The sequence below is a fragment of the Vanessa tameamea genome, chromosome 21, assembly GCF_037043105.1.
Source record: "Vanessa tameamea isolate UH-Manoa-2023 chromosome 21, ilVanTame1 primary haplotype, whole genome shotgun sequence".
NCBI classification, from domain to species: Eukaryota; Metazoa; Arthropoda; class Insecta; order Lepidoptera; family Nymphalidae; genus Vanessa; species Vanessa tameamea.
Window position 1 is genome coordinate 1,218,529 of NC_087329.1, and position 25,980 is coordinate 1,244,508.

The window sequence follows — 25,980 nt, forward strand, 5'->3', positions numbered from 1 at the left end:
TTATAAGAATACATAGATGTTATAAGATGCTTATGATTTTTTTATGGATAAGATTAAAATTTATTAATAAGCTTTAATGATGCATGATGATGTAAATTTTATATACGATAGATAGATAGGAAATCATGGAACACTTTGTACAATGTACCTATATATATATATATATATCTGTCCAAAAAATTAATCATTTTAAATATTAATAATTTAAATAACTCTACACAGCGCAATTATAGGCAACTTCATGATGTAATTATACGGATCTCATTTCGCTCACTCCAATTTCATTTAATTTGATCTGAACCATTAAAAACAACGTGAAAAACTAAAATTAAACTCATTAGTTCATCTGCGTTTATCAGTAGTGATGATTATGTTGTACATAATCTTTAAGCTAAACTAATTTGAGAGCTAGAACACTTGTCGTCCTTTTCAAATTCACGCGTGTGAACGAGATAGTACTATTTTATTAAAAGTAAAATAATAGCCGGTTAATCTACCTCTGCTGAGCAAGGACCTCTACCCTTGATGGTTATCTTTTGATCTTTTCCTTCGTTGTGTAACATATTTATCTATACAATTATTATAAATGCGAAAATAACTATGTCGATATGTGTGACGGCACACCACTGCACAGAATTTTATATAATTTGTTCGTAAAATTTCGCTTAAAGCAAGCTTGTGCTCCACGGAATTAGATAGACTATTTGTTTGCCTGACCAAAAATGCGAGCGCAACCGCGGACGACAACAAGTTACATATAAATAGTATAAAGATTTAAAAGTGTTTTATTGAGATAGCATTACTTGACTTTTATAAGGTCGGATGAGCGGCTGGCGTAGCAGGTGATGTTAATAATTTAATATGATACACACGCCATAATATCTAAAGACGATTGGAATTAGATAACAAGGAAATATGGAGTTAATTATATCATAATCATGTTAATTATTGACAATAAATAATTTATATTAAATTTTTAATGTTTAATAATTAAGCTATTTCGTGGTTATTTCTATTTTAAAACAGCTCAAATTATTATTTAATAGCTCATAATATATTTTAATGCGGTTTAGATTTTTTTAGCACTTGTTTTAAGCTGAGATTACTAACATATCTCACTGTCTGTTCTTTCACTCTCAGCCTTATAGAGCAGCAATCAAAGGTTTTTACGTGCTATACAAGGCACAGGATATATTGATAGGAGATTAAAAAACCTCATAGGTCTGGCTCGGGATTTGAACCTGAGTAGGTACCTACCGTGTACAGCAGTATGAGTTATGAGGCATCTACTTAGTATAATTTTAGTTGTGATGCCTTGAAATTTTTACTAGAATAAACATAGAAAATAAAGTTAAAGTACAATAGAGAACTTACACCATAAGGGAGAACACGTCTGTGGGGAAAGGGTTAGTAAAAAAAGCTAGCTGCTTAACCGACGAGACAGTCAGGTAAACAATCTACCTCAGTACAAGGATCTCACGGACCTTCCAGTTGCATCAACTAGATTAGTTTACCAGCTTGCGTAAATAATCCTAACCTAAACTATGACTTAACCTAAACTACCTAACCTTGAACTGAAGCCTGACCCATCCTACGTCTATAGACATAGGCAAGTGCCGCACTGATTTAGACGATCAAATTATTTTGCAAAGAAGGAATTTCGACTCTAATTTAGATATAAAATAACGTCGCAAATTGTTTACCACTTAAACATCTCTCAAAAAGATAATATTATTGAAATATGTATACTCGATCTACGTAACAACACGATTACTGGCGCCTACACGCAATCAAGATTTTAATGAAAAAAAAAACGGCTTAAACCATCCCAGCAGTCAAGAATCCAAACAGGATTAAAATTTACACTTCGCCTGTCAACAAAGGACATTTGTATCCCGTACCTTGAGCTATGTTATTAAAAAAGATTTCTACTTATTATCCTTTGTCGAACAGAACGTTTTGCGCGCGCAAGAAACGAGTCGAGATTCCAAATCGTGTAGTTAGTTTTTTACAAACGACGATTCCGTTATAAAACAAACAAATCATCGAACGTACCAAAAAGTCGCCGTTTAGTTTACAGTTTAACTTTTTTCACCGACTCGTATATCACCGTGTTTCGCAGCAGGTGGCTGAGCAGTTAACAAAAAACAAAGCCGACCGCCGCCGCCACTACCTCAACATGTAAGACGTCGAATTCTCAAACAATACTTCACGTACGCGGCGCCCTATTCTGAAGACCGCGCGACCGCACCACTCGATAATTAATCCATTCCAACCCTATCGCCAATCGAACCGGTAAGACGGCGATAACCTCGCTCACCCACTTACGAGCGAGATTTTATCAGCCCCACTTAATAGAGAACAATTTGCGAGGGCTCACCGATCTGCTGGATGCCTCAATGCCTCCCAAAGGACATCACCTTTTGATCAATAACTGTATATAAATTACGGAGCATATGCCCTTTCTTGTTCGAGCGAGCGCACCGGTTTGCCGGCCTTTGTATCTCGTAGGTATTTATTTATCGGGAACCCGTGCAAAACTTCGTCCGTTACGCAAAAAAGTTTTTAAAGAAGAATTTGATTGGAATCGGAAACACTGCCCGAAGACTGCCAAGTTTTTCATTTCGCGGATTTCAAGGTGACCGAAGTTTGTTTTTGAATTAATTGTAAACACCGATTGCGGGCCGCGCGGCGGATCAACAAACTCTTAACTCGCAAATTTTTCGATATTCAGTGCAGCTGTATTCACGGACGGGAAGACACCGCTTCGAGAGTACAATGCGCTCCTTGAAATGAATTAGACGCTCGAAAGACGCCGGTTGCGGATTAGCCCTTCACAATTAAAACTGGTAGACGGCGCTTTTCGTCATCTTTGACGTATAAGCCCCAGAATACACCCCCGGCGGCGAGCTACGTCATTGTGAACGCTCAAGATGTTTTGATTTGTAAAAACGGGTGCAGAAGGCTGCGATTAGCGAGATCGGAACGTTGAGGTTTTGTGCCTCTCTTTGTGACACAAGCTGTTCATTCGTGTAGTTATGGTGTAATTTGGTATGAGTTTTTATGGAGGCGCAAATTAACGGGGGAATAACATTGTGATACTATGTTAATATGATAATCACGCATCCTCGAATTTTACTAAGAATTTCTGTACCTTCTGGAGGTGCCCATATACCTCTAGGTATACAAATTACCTATTTATTTATTTGGTAAATAAAAAAAAAATCGAATGGTCGGCAAACATGTAAACATTTAGAAGATACGCTATCAATGGTGTTATATGGTCTGGTCGGTAAGTGTTAGTCTCTTGGCCAGTGTCCAAGTACCTATGACCGACTAAAAAAGTGTTCGTCTTTTTGATCCGTCGGTTCTGAATTTATCATAGATTATTTTTTTAAACTAACAATACATACTTTTCATATTGTATTAATTTCTAGTACATCTTTTCTTATATCTACAGTTTCATCAAATACATTTTTATGTTTTTTAAATTTATTTTTGGTGAAAAACTCAGTCAAGCCACCTTGTGGCCCTACTATTAGCTCTTCGTATCGTTGGCCTGATGCCAAACATTCCTAAATGGTAGCCAAGTGACGGTGAAGCATAAAAACGTTGTATGAATAGCGTAAATTTATGTAAGATAACTTATATATAAAAATCTGTAGAGATTTCACACTATCTACTAGAAGCAGACAGGTGGCCATTTTATAATTAAATTAAATTTCTCAATTTCAAATAAAACTTTTCTGTGAATTTCACGAGTAAACTCAATTATAGAATAGTTGATTTATTTAGGTTATTGAAACGTTTTAGTACCCAAACCTTGCCGTAAAATATATATGAATTCAATTTTCCAAATCATTAGTAGATAAGCGTGGCAACCCTAACACTTAGGGCCCGAACAGCCCAATAAAAGGCGGTCAGGCGCCATCCTTTAATCCAGCAATTATAAACGCTTTTGGCGACTGTTAAAGAGTTAAAAATGTCATTATAATTGACGACACGCCAATTTATATCTTAGCGTTGTAATAAAAACCAGTTCTAACTGAGAGCATTGTAAATAATCCTGATTGCCGACAATATATCTACTTACGGACTTTGATTTGACAGTGCCGAGTCATTGACGGTCAAAGATCTATGTATATTTAGAAATGGCAAGATAGGAAAAAATAAACGTAATTCAAGGTTGATTAGCAGACAACATCTACACACTGATTTCGATTATAGAGTATAATTTATTGAAAGCGATAAAATCGAAATTTTTAAGAAGTTTTACGAGTTGAGCTCGAGAGATTAGTAATTTAATTGGTTAGTAACATTGGTCTAGTTGGTAAGGTTTGGCCTCTTGGCCAGTGGATAACGTACCAGTTCTATTGTTCTCGTTGTTCTAAGGTGCGAGAATTTTTCATTAAGAACTGTTTAGACGAAAGACCTTCAAAAACTATTGTTAGTTGGTTGAAGATCAATTCGTAGTCAATCTTATACTAAAATGAACATAAATAATTTAAAAAAAAAACATTCTTAATATTTGAAAATAGAAGAATACTAACCTACAACTATATTTTGTGTATAGTTTTTAATGTCGGATGCAAATAAGTTCATTTCATTTAGTACGTCATATGACTTATTCGTAATATGAAGGCTCTTTTAAAATAATTAGAGTATTGTAATAGACAATACTATCTTTGAATATCTTAAATGTATTATATATATTGTATTAGTATATCTTTAATAGTGAATGAAATTTAATTTGTTTGAAAAATATTCTTAAAAAAATCACATTCGAAATTCGAATTGCGAAAATAATTCGTATTCAAACTTTTTATCTCCATCCGAATTATAAATGGCCAAACGCATGTTAAAAAAAACCTCTAAAACTGATAAGACTTTTTTTCCATTAAAAAATACCATGCCATATAACAGTCAGCTGTTGTCAAAATTCTACGCATACCGCGTCGAGACCGTCGTTATTTCAATTACCCCTCGTCAAAGACAAAAGACCTGACACGAGAAAAAAACTTCAAAAAAAAAAAAAACGAAACAAACGCTCATCAGTGGAATTAAAAAAATCGTCTTATCTATGATTGGATCGCGGTCGTGTAAACGCATTCGTGTGTATTATGTTAGCCGGCTTTTCGGTAGCGTTTTTTTGAAATTGAAACTGGACAGTTTTTTTTTCTAGAAGTTTCCGATGGGATATCCGAGTCTTCTTTAAAACTATGGTTGCATAGTGTATGTACACTTGTTTAATCTGTGTTGTTCTATATTTGAAATAATAAAATTGAATTCGACTACGACTATGTACAATAGCAGGGAATTCGTCTAGATATTTTTTCACGCTCATTATCACAATGCGTGTATTAAATTAAAAAATCAATCACCCCTCATAAAATATGTCCGGTAAGTGGAAATCGAGTTACCCCAGGTAATCGAGAAATTATTCAACTATGAACAATTATGGCGCGGCACTTGGGCAGAATGGCGAAAATCCAAGCCTCACTAGTCTTGCTTAATCTGTTGAAGTAGTGTTGTAACTACGCTAATCGATAAACGGTATCAAGGGAATGCGAGGCTAAAGGCCATTCAGCCAGACGGCGTATTTTTTTTTTATGAGCGAGCGTGACTTCGAATTTTAATAAAAAAACATAGTAATAATTAACTTTACATGGTACATAACATATGTATATATAGTTGTTTTAATGTTTACGTTATATCTTTATTATTCGCATTAATAGCAGTTGTCATTATTATCACATAGTAATATATCATGTCTTCATATAAGTCATAGTATTCAATCAATCATTGTGAATACTTTATTTAAAGCACACGAAACCAACGGCTGAACATGACAAGTTTCAAGTCAATAATTGTAATTTAATCGTTTTTAATACGAAGTAACTTTCTTAACGTAGGTGACTCAGTGTAGGGCAGCCTTAAGTTCAATAGGTTTGTGGTACAACTGACGCTTATTGGCACTTGATAATCGATTGGCATTGGTGTCGAGGGAAAATACTGGAGGAAGCCATTAAAATAAGAACTCTGAAATAGTTTTCATGCTCATAATATTATATCATAGTGGTCAAGGATGGTTAGCATTGAAAAGATCGGTACCGTGAACATAAAAAGTGTTACGTAATAATTTTGTTTATTGTAAAATTAAGGATCATGAACAATTTGAATACACGCTTGATGTCATTCAAGTATTTTTTTTCTAGATGAAAATAAAAGCGAACACTAAATTAAGAAAAAGTCAATGATTTTGCAATTTAGCTATACGTGACCGGTATGAAACGTTTTTGCGTCAATAACATAGCATAAAAATTCAACTTCAATTTTTAATTCTGGACAACGTTTTTTGAGTATTTATTAATTTCAAGTACCAATAGATTATGATTATAATGACATGTACACACAGATTATCCTCCAATAATATTACTATTCAAATCTAAGTTAAGGCAGGTGTACACAGTAGCCAAGTTAGTTAACTTACGAGGTATTTTATAATATACATAATTAAGCACTCTAATTAACGGTAACACATTTCTAGAAACTAAACGTGTTTTGTTAATTACGAACTAAACACTTCGTTATCTGTGGCCTAGAAGTTTTACAATTTAATAAGTATGAGGAAATGTGAAATATTAATTAAATATGCATTGTTTTTAAAATACAAGCGTCAAGCTTTTTGACCATTAGCCTTTTGGGCTGTCACTAAACTTATTCTTTATTGGACGAACGTTGGCGCATTTGTTATAATAGGCTACACAATGTTTTTTTTTTATGATATCGCTAGGCGGACTGGCAAATGGGCCACCTGGTGGTAAGTGGTCACCACCGCCCATAGACAATTGCGTTGTAAGAAATATTAACCATTCCTTACATCTAAGATGTTGCGTCCCTTGTGCCTGTAGTTACACTGGCTGACTCATTCTTCAAACCGGAACACAACAATACTGAGTACTGCTGTTTGGCGGTAGAATATCTGATGAGTGGGTGGTACCTACCCAGACGGGCTTTCACAAAGCCCTACCACCAAGTGAGGTAAGTTATTGGTAAATGGGCGGTGGTAACCAATGTACCAATGCACTGTAGATACCAACCTTCGGAATTATAATGTTAATTTCCTTGTGCCTGTAATCACTGAATCAGTACTCGGAACATAATAATACTGAGTATTATTGTTTGGTGGTGAAATATATTATGAGTGGGGGGGTTACCTACCCAATAACGTCACTTTTACTTTACTATTAAGATAAGGTTTAATAAATAAATTAATTAATACTTAATTATATTGGTGAATAAAAATGGACGCTCTACAGTTCTTTTCTATATTTTTAAGAATAATACAATGACCATTTTATCGTGTTGTTGAAAATATTTTGCCTTCGAATTATACCTATGTGTTGGGGGACGGGAATAGTCCAAGGTCAGAATCGAACTTGCGACTTTCACATTGCAATTTTTATTTTTATTTTTTTTAGAATTTTTATTGTGCTAATAATTACTATTTAGGTATTACTAATCTTAGCGTTACTTTTAGTCGGATTAATGACACTCGTCAACAAGTTTACTTGTTATTTTATCGTCGTATTTATAAATAATATTAGAACATAATTCTATATTACTTAGGAATACGGGCCCCACGATATATGTATTCTAGTTTGGACTCCAACGATAATTATTTTTTAGTTATCTGGCAAATTACTAAAACAATAATGCAAATAGTTTATTTTTCTTAACAAAAGCAATAAAATTCTCTCATAAATTATGAGGCATTTTTAGAAACCAAATGAAGATGATTGAACAAACATACATCATACTTAAGATAAGTTAAATCGCGAAATAAAAAAAGAAATGATAAAAAAGGTTCAATATTTAAAAAAAAAAAAAACTAAATAATTGCAGTAACAACCCTAAAAAGACCGGTGTACACATAATCTATTGAACTACAGAATGTAACCAAAGTAAATACCCTAATAACCGTGACCGACACAATGGTACCCCGCTGCCCGACGACAGATCAAGACCAACCTTTTTAATTATAATATCACTCGCATTATAAACTTTTTGCTTCGACAAAAAAAGGCTACTTTTGGGGTCTCGAGTGGGCTTCAAATATTTGTACTATTGACAGGGGATCGTTTACGGCTTTGGAGCACATCCTATTCAATTTATGATGAATTTAGGTAAAATATTTATAATACATAACATTTATAGCTAACAAACGACGTCACAGATGCTAATAACAGATGGATACTTAAAATCGATGGTTTTTTAGCTCGTTTGAATACAAAACGATAGAAATTATGATATATATCTCAGAACATATGAACGTAATACGGATATATACTTTGTTTAAATGTTATGCCATGACATTACATTACAATAATGAACACCTATTCATTGTTAATATAGTTTTGGTATAAAAATCCATCGAATTAAAGCAGTCTAGAGAAGCAGGTACTCACGAATCCGTGTTTGTCGCTGATGTTATTCGTCAACTTCAGCTTGTGGAAGGAGACGACCTTCTGCATCCACTGCTCGCCCGTTGAAGGAGAGTCAGGGTGAATGTACATCCTCTTGGGCATCTCAGGGTCCGCCTTACCGGCTACCATCCACCGACTTCGAGAACAAAAGCACACATTACATTCCATTACAAACCTTAATCCTAAATCGTAATAAGTCTAAACTTCGAAATACTCGAAACGACCACGGTTAAACATCATCAATAGCAAAAAACTAATTAAAAATCTACTAATGAAAGTGAATTTTTTTTTTTTTTAATTAAAATGAACACGCGGCTCCGGAGACAGGTGGCCGCATAAATTATAAACATTATGACGTTATAAACAATGTATTTTTGACACAACATCGAAACTTACCGAGGCGTGTAAATATTCATTCATTTAAAAATCTTGCCTCTTAAAACTTGTCAAACTGCATGCAAACGAAATCAGTGTAAGGTGTCAATGTCAAATAATGATGATGGTTACATGCACATGATACGGGATCCAAAAGCACTATAGAGTAATTACAATTAGTCAGCGGTGGGTTATAAGCAATGTGAATTGAAGAGGTCTGCGTAGAGTGGAACAAAATTGAAGGTAAATCTGCGGCGAGCGTACGACCATTTCGATTCAAAAATGGCCTAACCATACGTGATGAGATTTGTAATTAGACCAGTCCGCGTTCAGAGACGATCATTCGCTCTGTAGAATATCCGGTTCGTTAACAAAACGGTAAAACGTCGAAGGCGTTGTGGAAAAACGAAATATTTAACCAATTTGGCTGTAAAGATATATATTTTTAACCACGCAGATCCCTATCCTTCACATAAAAACGCATGCTTCTTGCCTTATTGTTCTTTTAAAATAACGAATTACATTAAAATAAGATCGACCTACTCGGCGTCCGAAATGGAGCCGTCATAATCGCTACAATACTCTTATTTTAATTTAATTCCTCCGTCACTTCTGTATATACCTGTTGTGGAATTTGTATCTGCAATCGTCGGCAGCTACGATGTCCATTAGCAAAATGTATTTTGCTTTTTTATCAAGACCAGAAACGCGAACTTTGTAGGCAGGAAACATACGTCTGCAAGCAATACGAGAGAAAAACATGGATTGGGACTCGTTCTATGCGACAACGATTTGACATCACGTCGATTGTGAGACATGCCGCTAGACTAGTTTCACTTTTTGTGCTAGTTCGATCTCAACCGCTGTCTTAGCTTGTGATGCCGCACTCATTGCATGTATTTACATTTAACATATAACACATTTCGAAGAAGTTATCACATTTACTGTTCATCCGAATTATGATTTTGCACCGCGTTCACTTTATTGAAGAGTTATAAAGTATTAGACAGTTTACGACAAAAATTGTATCGCCTAAAACTAACCAAAAACCGTCCGTTCGTTTAGGCGTTTTGCGATGTCGCGAAACGTGACCGACGCACGTGATCGTATTTAATCCAAAAGTGAGACCCGAATAATACAAAAGTTTTCTCAAATGAAGTAATATTTCACTGATTGAGTAATACCTATGTGAATAATGATTTGTAATAATTAATTATCATATTAACGGCGCTAGACGGCCGGTTCTTTTGTCGGCGACGGTATCGGTTTATAGCTGAGTCACACACGAATTTTCGACCGGAATGCTTGGGTCGTATTAATTAACGGATATTAAATTGAAGTTTATCGATCGCATCTCGATGTTGCCAAACCTGCGCGTCGGCGGTTTTGATACTTGCCTTCGATCGGCGGCTGGACATAAAATTGTAAGACGGACCTTATCGCGTCATGTCATCGAGAATTAAACAATGTACACGATCAAATACGATGATTATTGAATTCGGATGCGGCTAATGATTTAGTTGCAAGGTTTGTGAGCCGAGAACAATTGACGTATGCGTATCGTTCGTTTTAACAGCAATCAGCGTAAAATTCCATTTAGTTGATTTAGTAAGAAAGATGCTCCGTACTTCTCACCTCTGATATCGTTTTGTCGGTTTTTTCGATTACCGCTGCGGCGTTTGAGACAAAGATATTTTAATGATATTACCCATTGGATGCGCGTTGAATCCTTAATCGTTGGACGATTCCAGGCGATGTTCGCTTCCCGTAATGTCGTTGCCCTTAAATTGAGCGTAGTTACGAATTGTTTACAGACAATTAAGAGCGTATCGGAATTAAATTGGTGGGAACTAGTGCAATGTGTGGGCAGAATCACAAGCTTAATGAAGAAGCGTGTAACGGTACTCGATATAGCTGCAGCATCTCCGATCGACGGTCAGTCAATTACGTTGTTACTGACAGATTTCACGAGAAAATGTGACAAATAATTTTACACATTTTCTGCGATATCTGTTATATTGGACCAGCAATTTAGAGAATGATCTCTAAACTCTTGGTTACGCAATCGTGGGAAGGGAAGGAGCTATATGAAGAAGGCTTTTGATGATGAAGGTCCCAGCGTGATGACGAAGAGTTCTACCTGTTATGAAACTTATATCGGTAGTCGTCGGCTGCAACGATGTCCAGTAGGAGGATGTATTTCGCTTTCGCGTCCAATCCGGACACGCGGAACTTCATTTGTGGAAACATTTGTCTGGAAATGAATGATCGTTTATCTCCACCGATCTTAAGATAGGAGGTCTGGTTACATTTAAACAAAAGTTTTATATAAGAAACGTAAATATTAGAATTGAATACAAAAATAATAGTGCGAAATCGTTTTTCGTTTCTGATATAAAATCATTACATTTTACAAATAACATCTTAACGCTAACATGGGCTCCAACACCGCGGTCGCTCTTTAAATACCCATATAGACTTTCAATATCTTAATTCTGACCGAGTGCTACAAGCATTTTCTTCGTGCCAACTCCGTAACTGTTGGTAGTTTACACGATATAATTCAAGTGGTCAGTGGTCAGTGTGAACGCAGTTTACCGCTCATTAGACCCTGATTTATCGTCGTTACGTGATGACCACGGAGTGTTTGCCGACAGGCTGATTGATGTCGTGCCGTGAGCAGATTCGTTTAGAATAACAAGTATTAAGTTTAACATTTTATTAAGCGAACAAAATCCGTCTCGTGACTTATGTTTTAGGAACAGATGGAATCGTTGCTTGTTTTCTTACAAAATACTTTGAATTAATTTGAGCGTTGCTTTTATACATGGTGCTCTATTCGAATTTAAGTTTATCGAAATCTGTCTATGTAGATGCATTTTCGCCTTCACTTCAAATTCAAATTGTAGACATTTTGTGCTGTTTAGTCATGCTTACTTAGCATATATCGAGTATTATGCAATGTATGTATACTTATTGCGTAATACCCGCAGTAGCTAAAAACAAACAATCTGCAACCGCACAGTGTCGTCGCTAAGTAATCCAATACATTAAACGTTTAAACGCCCATTATAACCTGGCCTCCTGTACAACAAACATTTCATATAATGTCGCCTGTTTAGGTATGTAGGTAGCTGCAGCCAAAAGATCATCACACTGGTTAAAATCCGTGTCAAGTTTTACACGATATCTGATTTCGCTACACCACAATGCTAACTATGGATCTTTTTGTATTGGTTATTTTTACTTAGTCATACGAGTACAATGATTCGATTGTAAATAATTATTTATTCTGAAGATTGTTTTATAAGACTGTGATAAATAACTGAGAAAAGCATTCTTATTTCAAATCCAAATTATCGCGTTCATATAACAAAAGTCGTTTATTCGAGCACAGATAACTAAAAGTTCTAATAACGCCTCTTTCATTAAAACTCCTTAAGCATTTATATAAATAATTCTGACAAGGATACGTTTGTGGGTAATTCATTAGAGAGTAATTAATACATCTTATCGCGTTCGTTGCGATTGTACATGCATTCATTAAAAATCTGTATCGTGAATGGTCGCCATGTTTACTGAATTAATAATTTGTTGTGTGAAACCAATTAATTAATTATAAGCAGTATTTCTACTGTGCAAACATTTGTAAAGTGTTTGTTACATTTTAAGATAAGATAAAAAAATATCGAAGTTTTTTTTTTTTAATACAAGACTATGACATGGATTTTCTTTATACAGAATAACAATAACAATGTACGAATATTTGTAATCTGTTGTATACGTGATTTCGAGCTATATTAATACAGCGAAGTTTTTACGTCTTTTATTTTTGTAAATATTTTATATCCATTAAAGTGAAAGGTCGTCAACAAGTTTTAAAATATCACAATGTTTTTTTTAAAACGAACTGTACAAATATTTTTTTTACAAAACTGACATTTAGAACTAAAAAAAAAGAATCGACTTCGTGTCAAGACATCAACTAAAACATTTTACTTATACATATTCAATTATTCAACTAGAAAAACCGGTAATATAACAACATTTGTTGACCTAGGTCCTAATTCTTCACATTTCAAACTCAACGTTGAACTTATTAAAAATTCAACCTTATTACTATAACTATAGAATTTTTATTAGCATGGACGTGGGAAATAGCTGAGTTCGCCTCGTACAATGGGCTCGCTAAGTATGGCGTAGGACTCTTATAAGGTGCCGCGCTACGGTGACAATTTTCCTTCAAACATTGACGTACATGGTCGTGGTTTTAATGTAGTCCGTTGCCTTTCAACCGACTAAGCTGCAAACAACGAATTATGTGTTTACGATGTTTGTTTTTAAATAAATTTTTATTTTATGTTTTCATTGAAATCGAAAATTCCGAAGTGGCCCATTGGTTAGAACTAACGTATCTTAATCAAGGATTTTGGGTTCAAAACCGGGCAATATCGGATTTTGAAGTGCGTGTTAGGCGGTGAAGGAAAACATTATAGCAAAATCTTAATCATAATCCAGCAGTAGAAATCAATAAAATTAAAATATACTTTATTCAAGTAGACTTTTACAAGCACTAAAGGTTTCCGGTTCGGAATGTAGACTCTACCGAGAAGAACCGGCAAGAAAGTCAGTGGTTACTCTTTTCCGAAATTTAAAATACAAAGTGATGTTAGTTAAATACAATTATATTTGTATAATAATATATTGAGACAGTTTCTTTATTGTTTATTAAGCACTTAGAAGCACTTTATTGTATACTGTTACCATTTAACAGACAGACAGATTTTATATAGCGGACGATATCTCTTTTGAAATTGGAATAAAGACTAATTTGATTATAATTAATGTATCTGTTTTTCTGTTCGCATGTATCACCTTTGCTTAAACGCAATTATTATGAAAAATAAATACGTCATAAAAGTACTCAACATATATTAAGGGCATATGTACATTAACATTATTGTATATTAAACGTTTTGTGTACACGCTTAAACAGTCATACTTCAGGCATTTATTTATGAGTTATTGTTAACTTTTGTAATTTATCGGTCCATTATCATTTCTAAAACAAGGTTTTAATTAATTATTTATGACTAGAGGAAAAAGAGCGGGGACGGTTATAAAACAATTTGCGTCTGAAGTTTAAACCATCTGTCAATTAAACAACGATGTCACAGATAAGCGAAAAATGAATAGTTTTTTTTTTAATTAATTTTATTAATTTTGTATTCGCTGAAGTGGAAATGGAACGCGACATCATTGATCAGTGTTGTATTGATTTGCAATAAGGAATTATCTGTCACTAACTGTCCCGACTTCGTACGGGTAAAATTCATACAAAGTAAAACCTCCCCTTGAATTGATTTTTCAAAAAAAAACCTTTCTAATATTATACATTCCAAATTTAAACATTTAGTTTCATTAGTGAATTTTTTTTATTTCGATTCGATATGGCATAGTAGATAGAATAGGTGGCTTTTAACGTGAGCTCGCGGGTTCAAATGGCGAGTATTTTTTTAAATTGAGCTTGAACTGTTTGTGAAATTCATTTAATGTCTACTTGAATTAAGAATATTTTGATTATTATAAGAAAGATGTTTTTCACAAATACGGGCTCTTGTCTGACTATCATAGTTCGATGGTGATAAAACAAACTTCAAACATCCCTTACATCGCCAAAGCGCCACCTTGGGAACTAAGATGGTACGTCTCTAGTGTCTGCAGCTTTACTGGCTCACTCATCCTTCAAACCGGAGCACATCAATACTAAAAATTATTGTTTAGAGGTATAATAATGATAAGTAGGTTATACATACCACGAAGAGTTGCACAAAGCATGGTAATTTTTCATCGAAATTCTAATTTTACTAGCCCGGAATTTAAACCCTGGAGCTAGGGACTGCAGCTGTTTAAATCTACCACTGTGCCAGCGAGGCATTTCTCTCTCGTTATGTCATATGTATTAGATATAGCATCGACCACCATACGTAAGGCTAATTATAAAGAACGGTTATTAGATCGACAAGTGTTGGGGGTTGATGCCTCAATGCGTCGCGTCGCTCTGAATGCGATATTAGCACTCTCCACGATCCTACGATTGATATACATACAAACATACCTATTTATATATATGTGATTTGTTTTGAATATATTTCGCTTTTAAGTTAAGTATTTTTTAAATACTAATTAATTATTTTCGGATTTAAAAGATATCTCATTTGTCTCAAGTATTCGTTTTTTTTTTTATATTTCAGTCGTTGCTTTAAAAAAAATGATTGATTAAAAAGATCCCGATCAATAATTTATTTTAATTAACTATACTTTGATAAAGTACAAATATTTCCGAAATTGATTTTTATTTTTTCACGCGAGAAATTTGAAAACGTATTTTTTTTAGTGAATGTATTTTATAAAGGTGATTTTTATAATGACAGTTTTTGTTTAAATCCAGCTCGTAAGACCGGCTGCTCTCAACAAATCATCGCTTGTCAAAGTTTGATTTGAAAAGGACAAGTTTTATTATACAATATTATATTAATAAAATAATTATTTTGATTAATTTATCTGTTTAGAAATATTACCAAACGAAATATAATAAATATAACCTCTGTCATATTTTTTTATAATTATTTTTTCGAAAACAATTGAGTTACAAACGCACACATACACAGATTCATTGAAATATATATTAGACATAATTTTACAAATTTTTCAATTTATTTCTGATTAGATAACGCAAAAGCACTTCGAAAACGCACTAAAAATTTTCTATACTAAACAATTCTTATCAAGTTACTATTATTTTGGAGAAAGTAGTTTATTTACGTTAATCACTCTTTCATAATTTTATGTTTATATATATGTGCACATTTCTACTATATTTTATACGAATTTTTTAAACGATTTAGTTCAAATTAAGTCACAATCAAATACGTCTGTATATGTTCAAGCAATTCACTCGATCTAAGCGTGAAGCCATGAAACTTGTCGCTAAGCTCAAATAGAATTTCCCGTTCAAAAACCAAGCTAAAATCTATGCGTACCGCAGAATAATGAACGTGCGAAAAAAAGACAGTGCGAGCGAAATGCGTAGCTGTATATGTCCCAGTAAGGCGAGAACATTATCCTAATTAAGACCCTCGCGCAGAACCCAAGGGACGCAACTACAAACATTCCCGCAGGCAATAACGACGTGTAACACCATAACAATACGTTCGAATACGTCTTGTGACGTCTTTAGTGTACGATTTTTATTTCCACATATCTAAAATTATAACATTTTCGAGACAAATAGGTGTATATTTCTAGGAGATGCATCCCTCGCATCAATTAACGTCAGTAATTGGGGGGTCATCGTGGAAATTCGCTTTAAAAAGGAAGGGGGGATGAAGGTGGTGTTCGGAGGGGGAGGTGCATCTGCTCACACGTTGACGCATTCTTGTGGCTTCGACCGAGCACGGCCCGGGAACACCGACGTCTTAATCTCCGTTTTAGTCTCATAAAGACTTTATCTGCTCTTTTGATTACGAGGTAAATTAATTTAACAATTTCATCATCTAATAACATTGTAAATATAATTTAAAACATATTGTTTAATTATGTAAATTGCAAGTAATTAATTAAACTGTTATTAATTAGTTTCGAAGACGTAAAAGTTGTTTGTTGATATATAAACTTTTTCATAATAAAAAAAAATAAAAATTAATCCGTATTTAAATGGAGATTAATGTACAGTGTCACTGGGCGTCATCGACTCACCTTTCACAAGAATCAGCAGACAGCAAGCTATACGTGACTAGCTATACGTGTAGGACAAATCGATTGTCAGTCACGAAAATTGTTATAAATATGGCCTTATAAGGTGCGGTTTTTATTAAAAATTCATGAAGTATCGGCTCATTAGTTTTTATGTTAGTAATTGTTGGAAGTGGCGCGAATTATGATGTTTTTTTTTATCTATGTGTGTGTATTCTGTTGTTCACGGCAGATGTGTGGTAATATTAATTTTATCGTTGCATAATTAGTTTCAAAGTTTACCGCTTGGAATGTCATTGTTATTGTCTTTATTTTCAGTTGTTTTTTTTTTTATTGTTGATTTAATATACAATTTGTTGTTTTAAATAATATCATTTACTGAGACTTTTTTTTAGTGTTTATTAACTAATAAAATATTTATTCAATAGAGGTTAATTTTATATTACATAATTTGTATTGTTCGTGAAAATATTTAAACTTTAGTATAATGATAATACAAATATTATTCAGCTCAAATGCCGAGGTGGCTCAGTGGGTTGGAACACTTGAATCTTTGTCGAAGATTACGGCATAAGACCCACGCAAACATAACTGAGTTTTCATGAGCATCTAGGCGGTGAAGAAAAACATCGTCGAAATTTTACTAAAATTCTGCCACATGTTCATCCATCAACCCACATTGGAACAGCGTGGTTGAAGTCGCAAACCTTCGCAAACGGAGATGAGGCCGACCAGTGGGAAATAAACAGGTAATATTACAGCTGTGTATATGTATCCAAAATATCAGAAAATTCAGTGCTTGCTCCGTTTCGAACCCGCAATCTTCATTTAATGTTACCTGAACTGCACTACATTAAAATACGAGGACGAATTCATATTGGACATGTACCGACAGCATGTGGGCCGCGCTCTTGGAGTTGAGAGTCCGGGAAACGGCCGCGTGGGCCGTAACGGTCCATTTTATGCATTGATAAAATTTCCAATGACTAATTCCTTGTTTATAAAAACGATGCGTAAACGATTGCAGATTTAATGGGCACATCGGTCGTTCATTTGTGACAAATGTTCTAATTCAATTCTTAAATTTATATTATATATACTCTGTGGTAGTGCTTTGTCCAAGTCTGGGTAGGTACCTAACAACAAATCATATATTCTACCGCCAAGCAGCAATACTTAGTACTGTTGTATTACGGCTCAAAAGGCCAGTGTAACTGCAGACATAAGAAATATAACGGCTCAGTTCCAAAGGTTGATGACGTATGATTTGTCCATTTGGTTCGTGATGAGATTCATTAAAGTAGAGACAGACATTAACTTAGTTTGCACAAGCTCTTATTTAAGTTAATTTATCACTATGTGTGGGTCAAGTGGATGGGGATACCATGTGAATTTTATACCACTATCATTCAACCGATTGAGAGTTAATTGAGCTGGTGCTGTGACAAAACAATCAAGTATATTAACTTTCAATTGTCTAAAATTACTGCCAAAATTGTTTATAGTTCTACGATAATAGATGTACCTGCCAGTAAGGGAAAGGGGTGTTAGGTACCCTATGTCCATTTGCACACCCTTGATCGGTTAAATAGTTAAGATGTTAAGGCGTAACGCGAAAAACGACTTTTGTATTTATTTTACTTAGGAAGATAGGATTTTCTTAATTTTTTAAAGTTAAAATTGAATGATAATAAATATACGATACATCTAGTATCCTATATCAAGAGACGGTCGCCTCACCCTGTTATATAGTGTCGAGATCACCTATAAAGATAAGTGAATTCCACTACTGAACACCATCCTAGTAATTAATATGACAATAATTAAAGAATTCCCCGGTAATACGATAGATTGACAAATTGTGGAACTTAATAGATTTCGGAACGATATTTCATATACCTGTAATTAATTTTGATAGCTAGCTGAGATGGCCCAGTGGCTAGCAGGCGTGCATATTAACCGATGATTGCGAGTTCAAACCCAGGCAAACACCACTGAATTTTCATGTGCTTAATTTGTTTTTATAAATTCATCTCGTATATTCTCGCGTGGAAACGAATCCGCATTGGATTAGCGGATTTACAGGCGGTACCGCCTATTTGTGCTTGTACAAGTGCTTCATTTTTCTAGTGATCGAAGAACCTGGTTCGATTTCCACGTCGGGAAAGTAAGAGTTAAGTTTAAGAAAATTATTACACTATCGTGCTTCAGTCAGCTCGTAACCTTCAGGGTCTATTTCTAGAATACTATGATAAGTGATATAATTGATATTATATTAATACATCGAAAAAGAAGTGTACGTAATAAATTTATAAAAATATTTGACTAAGAACCATTTAACTTATACAGAGCAATCTTTCGGTAGAGCTATTTTGTAAGAACTAACTCACCACAGAACACGATTGTGAAATTTCAGAATATGTTAATAATAAAAATATTGAAATAATATAGCAAAATACGAAGACTTCAGAATAGCGCCGATTGTCGAATTCGGATAATTTTTCGAACCAATTAAAATTAATTCAATTTAACTAAAGCAGACTTTCATTAAATACGATCTTTTTAACATGTTCTAAATTACAGAACAATACGTTTTTTTTTCTTTTTTTTATAAGAAGGCAATGATTCTTTTTTCAAGTTTAATATTCTATTGAGTTCGGTATATTTCACATGCGATTTATTGTCAGTGATTAAAAGGATACATAAATAATAATGTTTAGCTAGTCTATTTTAAAATTAAAACAATCAATTCCTATCAATAAAATATACACCTACATCGAATCGATTTTAACTCGAAACCGCAAACACATTAAGACACAAAATATAAGTTAATAATAAAAAATCTTGTTAAAAATAAAACAAGAAAAATGAGATGTTTTGTTTTATTTAATTCCGAGTTGAAATGATCTTAATGATTTTTTTATGAATTGTTAATAGCTTCGAGCGTCGTTAAACTCTACAAGGGTTAAGTTTTTGTACGACTGTATTTTTCTTAAGTTATATGTTTAGGATGGAAGATCGGGAGTAAAACAGCAGGGAGCGGTCAGATTTTGGAGATTATTTAATGCGGACATACTGTTATTTAAAACTATTTGTATGTTACCTTCAATTTCTAAATTAAGTAAGTGACATTGTTGTTTTTTTTTCCTAGTGCTTGTTTATTTACATATTTTGGCGAGTTTTTATTTTTTATCTGTCTTAAAATAAGTACTTACGGTTACTACCTTATTTAATTACTGGTTCTCAAATTAAACGAAAAAAAAATTTGTATTTATATTTCGAAATTGAGTCAAACGGAAATACGGACATACTCGTTATGACATAAATCGAAAATGTATTAGCCTGTCAGATTAAATATGACACCGGAACAGCTTAGAGTGGCAATGTTAAAGTGTCTTTTAACTTGTTCGCGTAACATATTTAACGTTAAATAGCATGCGATGGAGCTGTTACGTTTTTTAACAGATATGATTACTTTCAAATGTTTTAAAAAACGTTATTTAAAATAATATTATAGTACACAATGCAATAAATGCTCGTTTTCTACTTAACAGTATTGAAGGATATCGATAATTTTGAAAACAAACTTTAAGAAATAAAAATAAATTGTTGATTTGAAATCATTATGTCACAGACAAAGTCAAGGGTAAAATGTATTCAAAACTGAATTCCCTAAAAATTGATATATGTACGACCGCACCTATAAAAAGCCGACGCAATAATTAATGTCCTTCCCCCAGTTTACAACCTATTACAAGGACGATCACCTATACAACCTTTTTTGAACGTTCCTAAAAATTAAAAAAAAAAAAAAAGTCCGAGCTCGTTTAGGGCGATGTGATTTAAGACAAAAGTCGGCGCGTTGGAAGAGATGGAAATAAAAAAGCTATAAATAACGATTAACAAAAAGCAGTGTCATCTCGTTTCTGTTATCGAAGGACCGGGCACCGGCTGACGGTAGCTGGACTAATCGACGTCGAAAACTATAGAGTCGCTATTGTTATTAAAAATTTTTGACGTTAACATTTATAAAGCTGTAAATAGTGCATTTGCTAAGGTAATTTTAAAATGTATTCTTTTTTATTTTGATGTGATATTCTATCTATCTGTAACTTATGTATTTTCAATTTATTAATCTATAAGTTAATTTTTATAATTGATAAATTTTTAATAATCGATCGATCATGAATGAATATTAAAAATGATTAAGGAAAACGACTCTTTATAATTTTGATAAGATTATTATAACATAACTTAACTGGTGATCCTTGAGATGGATACTCACATAATTACACGCGTTTTTATTACATATAAGTATTTTCTATTGTAGGAGTAGGTATTATGTACAGACTTGGTGAGCGGCCGAGTCACCTCGTACATGTGTATTTGTGTAACTATTTAGAGCTTAACGCCTTAAACGAATTAATTATCGATTATTTTACAAATACTTGAGTCATTCAATTTATTTTAGACATAAATTGAATGACGCCTAAATTACCTGTTTACGTAGTTTAAAAAAATATACAAGAATTTTAATCACAAAGGTGATTTTTACTTTTTTAAATGTGACTTTAGGCATAAAGTGAATAAAATTTCCAAGTCAAATGTCGATGCAACGTATTTGTGTAACGTTTGAGAGAAAGTTCTCCGATGCATAAAGTTTTACTTAATTTTTCACTCCCTACTCACTTTTTTTAACACGTACTATTATATTTTATTTTCTTTTATAATAATATAATAATTAAAAGAAAATAAAATATTATAATATTATAAAAATTAATGTAAGTTTGGCGCGACGTCATGTATATAACATAAGTATTACATAACATTTAACTAATTATATGCGTCGTCTATTTATCATTTTCGACTCTATCGCTTGCATTGTGAGATAGAGATAAGAGAGACGTGGAGTAACCTTGCCGGCGCCTTGGGGTGGGCTGCTCGTTACGGTACTACCCGTTTCAACTATTCGCGTTTCTGTTACGATTGATTGACAACTTAAATATTCTTAAATAATCAATTAAAAAAATTAAGTATTCGTTTTTCAAAAATTGTTAAATAATATGTAATTTATATATTACTCAAAAAAAAAAAATGTTAAACATCAAATTTATTATTTATTATTAAAATCATAATCATAATTTATAGTTTTAGGCGGTTTTGTTAAAGACTAGAATCGGCCATGTTCAATTTTCGATTACGTCACACAGTCTATGACTTTCGAGACGTTTCTAGAAAACCAATGACACTTCATTTATGAATCTCTTATGTTCTTTAGGCTCTATACACACATCGCATTATTTCAGAATATAGGTAGGTTCAACAGTACTAACTTTTTGATATTTTTCGAACCTACCGTGAACTAAAACAATTATATTGCAGTGATGCAGAGTATACTCTGCATCATTGCAATATAATCACCTCTATTACGGATTTAATTCCAAGCAATAAAAAGAAGGTTATAATCCATTTCAACTAGTATTATAATTATGAAAGTTTGTATGTTTGAATGTTTGTTACTCGATCACGTAAAAACGGCTGGACAGGTTTGGATGAAATTTTGAATAGAGATAATTTATACCTTGACTGAACACAAAGGCCACCAAATACCTGCTTCGCCCTCCCACGTGAGGATGAAGCTACATTTGCACATTCGTTTTAATATAACTCAAAGAGATATAACCAACAAAATATTTTTTGTAAACATTCTCTCCCATTCTGATTCGATAATTTGTATAATTAAAACGTGTCCATGTATCAAATAATTAATTCTAATTAAAAAACGTAAATATTTACACAGTTCATTATTTCCTTCACAAACACAATCCATAACAGACCTTTGTCATCCTTCATCACGCGTACAAAATAAAAAAAAAAAAACGAAACCAAAGCGGGACGTTTGATCGGTCGGTGGCATCGACATGTCTACAAGTGTCGATTAGTCGCGAGAAAAAGTCGACAGAAACATGCAGTCGCTGTCATGTCGCATGTCGCTTGACCGACGTATTCAGAAATAGATCTTACGATAACGAATGAATAATTATTCAAATGGTTCAACTCGTTACGTTAAACGGAAAAAGTGGAGGAATTTAAGGATGCAGAGCTTCGTAGCTATAGGGCTATGCCTACATCAACGGTATGTGAAGAATTCTCTCGAAGTTTCTCAACGTTTCATTTAATGGCATTAATTAGATTAATTACGAATAGAAAGCAAACAATTAGCCAAAATACGGTGATACACATTCGAGTGCCGCTCCGAATACGTGAGTCGTATTCTTATAAGGTTAGTGATGTGAACGTCCCGAAACGTGACCTATAAATGTCTTACCGAGTAGTTAATCGACTTAGTTGGTTTTATCGATACCCATACTAATGAATGCTACTGCACTACACTATAAAATTTTATAGCAAACATTTTATGTGAATCAATTAGTTCTATTTTTAAATTTTCAGAAAAAAAATATTTGCAATTTAACAAAAAGCGTTTATAGTAATCAAATAAATTTAATATAAATAGAAAAATATTAGAGACGCAAAATAAGTCGCGCGCCAAAAAAAGAAAAAGATGGCGGCGTATACAAAATGCCGGGAATGTATCCACGTGGAGTGGCCCCACGAATTCAGGGTCTTAAGGCTTTTTATTTTGGATGTCTCCCATTTGTTATACATTATACATATAGGCTGCCTATCGCGGCATCGGACAGGGAATTTACAGACGGCGCCACCGACCGAAGTTGTGTATACAGGAGGATTGTATTTAAAATTATGACTGTAAAAATGTTTTTTTTTATCTTCTTTCACATTCGCCGAGTTTTAGAAGATGATTCGATATAGTTTGTGAACTAATATTAATATATATGGCTAAACGCCTCTTTTTTGAAACAATGTATTGATATATTAAAAAAATAATCAAACCGTTATTCCTTAATATAACAGCAATTTAAGGCTAAAATATTAACTCGATTACGAATACTTGACAATTTTTTTTAATTCAAAATTAAACGAGGAGAACTAGGAACAGCCTGTATATATCAAATTCGGGATTCGAACCGAACACAGAGGAATGCGTCGCGACATGAACTTATGAGTTACAGATCTCAGTTTTTTAGTCGCGGTTAAATGGCGGCGCGGAAAATTTAAGAAAGATCGCGTTCCAAATAACCAAGATTTTAATTAAACCTTTTTTTAACTGTTAATACGTATATTTTATTAGATAATTATCATTAAGCTGAACGCTGAAATACCGATGCTTTTTATATTTTTAAAAAGTATTTCACGTTAAATTTACGTACTGTTCCAAATTCAAACACACTGAAATATTCATTCTTCTTTGGTTAATCTAGGTTATAGTCGGACATTTTATAATGCTATTCGGTTTTCGCAGATAAGTTTATTTATTTATTTTTTAAATAGGTAGTCAGACTGGCAATTGGACCGCCCGATGATAAGTGGTCATCATGGCTCATATACGTGACACTGTAGGCAAAATTAGCTACTTCTTACATCGCCAAAACACCCTAAATTTCGAAAAGACATTATACATTCTGCCTGAAGATACAGTTGAGAAAATTACTTTTAAGCTGATGTTAAACGCTTAGGTACTTAACAAATGTCATTACATAACAAATATACTATATTAATAATTAATTGAGTTTTGCAAATTTAGTGTTCCTGTATGTGTAATAACGATTCGTGTTACAGAATAAATATGGTACGTTGTCTCGGCAGCCGGTTTCGTCAAATGCGTGTTAAATTCAACACAAATAAATTAGCGCAATTTACTTTATAATTGCTCGTTGCGTTTGTTTTAATTATATTACAAGAAATATTTACAAAACTAAAAGTATATTTTACAATCCCATAAGTCATTGTATTTTGTATTTTGCTACTTTAAATATTTTCGTAATAGGAAAAGAGTTATTTTTCCAGCACGAGCAAAGAAAAACATTTTAACACATAGAAGATAACACGTATATATTTTGTGTATGTTAGTGTGAGTGCATTTTTTTTTTCGTACACGTGCAAACGTTCTGTCCTACAATACCAAAAATTGGTTGGTAAAGATTTCTTTCAGCAATAAACACTCATACTTTTTGAATAAATGTATGGCATTTTTGTGTTGTAATTCAGTATTAATTAAAGAAATATATCTCAATCTGTAGTGTTTTTACTCATATTCATTATATCTTTTGTATGTAAATATTGTTAGCAAAACTGTGCTATTAAACGTTCCAACAAATAGTATTACTCGTCGTATGTTCGAGTACACGGAAGTGAGACGGCAATAAATAACGGCAAAACAAAAGCAAATCTATTTGCGCTCATTGCAAGAAACGGTCCTTGAGACGTATTTACCGCTAATTTGACAAAAACCCCGGTTGATATTCTCGAAATTCGGTCACTAATCATTCCACGTAGGAAGCTGAGATGTTACTGACGCTGAATGACAATCAGTGTGAGAAATACCAGTAAAAAAACGTAATAGTTTGCGCGTCACGCAAGACACGGCAACGGTAGTGAAAATTAACGATTATTAGTGTTGCCATATAAAAAAACATGTTGACACTACTAAGTATCATTTAATTACAAAAAACAACAATCACAATGAATACCTACGTTATTTTTTTTTAATATGACGTAAATATAATATGTAATGTTGTCATTACAATAAATTCACAAGTTCATGAACAACAAATGCACATTATTGAATAAGTCGTCAACAGAACAAACAGATATTGAACATTGAATTGGCACTTGCAAATGTCGGCTATTATTTTTATTTGTGATCGTTTAAATGCACGCGATATAAATGATTCGTTTTCCCGCCAACTTTGTTTAAACAAAAAAACAAATTGACCGACAATCGTACATATTTTTTTTTTATCTTCACGCTCGATTGAACGTTATTATTTAAGTAATTGGATGAAATTATAAGTAATTGGATGTGTTAGGAAACATGTCATATTATTAGTTGCTGCAATTTTATAATGTGTTAAGAATTAAAACGATGTAATATAAAAAAATACACATATGGTACATTGTGCTAAATCTTATAATGACAGATTATATAAGACCACAGATGAGTAATATATACTAGGCTTATATTAAATTATTAAAAAAAAATTGAGTTTTAAATAAGGAATGAATGGATTATATTTTCTATAGGCGTGTGATATTTAAGTTAATTCTGCACAATTTAAGAAGTGTTTTATTCATTGATTCATTTTAAGTTAAAATATTAGGACGTTTTAACAAAACGTATCATAAATTTGAAAATTATATACCAATAGAAAAATAATTAATGAATTATATATTAAGTATCTACACTTAGCAAGATTTGAAAAAATTGCGTTCACAATAATAT

General features: G+C 33.2%; 1 protein-coding gene across 12 annotated transcripts in view; it reads right to left on the reverse strand.

Moving 5' to 3' along the window:
• LOC113396886 (optomotor-blind protein) overlaps window positions 1–25,980 on the reverse strand; it is a 107,328-nt gene that overhangs the window by 61,270 nt on the left and 20,078 nt on the right. For 7 of the 12 annotated variants that reach the window (XM_026634966.2, XM_026634960.2, XM_026634956.2 and 4 more), the window contains exons 2-3: window positions 11,002–11,115; window positions 8,469–8,622 (exon numbers count right to left, since the gene is read on the reverse strand). In XM_026634966.2, coding sequence (XP_026490751.1) covers window positions 8,469–8,622; window positions 11,002–11,115 — 268 coding nt within the window. Of the gene's footprint in view, window positions 1–8,468; window positions 8,623–9,483; window positions 9,598–11,001; window positions 11,116–25,980 lie in introns of all 12 variants that reach the window. The other 5 variants (XM_026634967.2, XM_026634965.2, XM_026634963.2 and 2 more) reach the window with 1 other exon arrangement.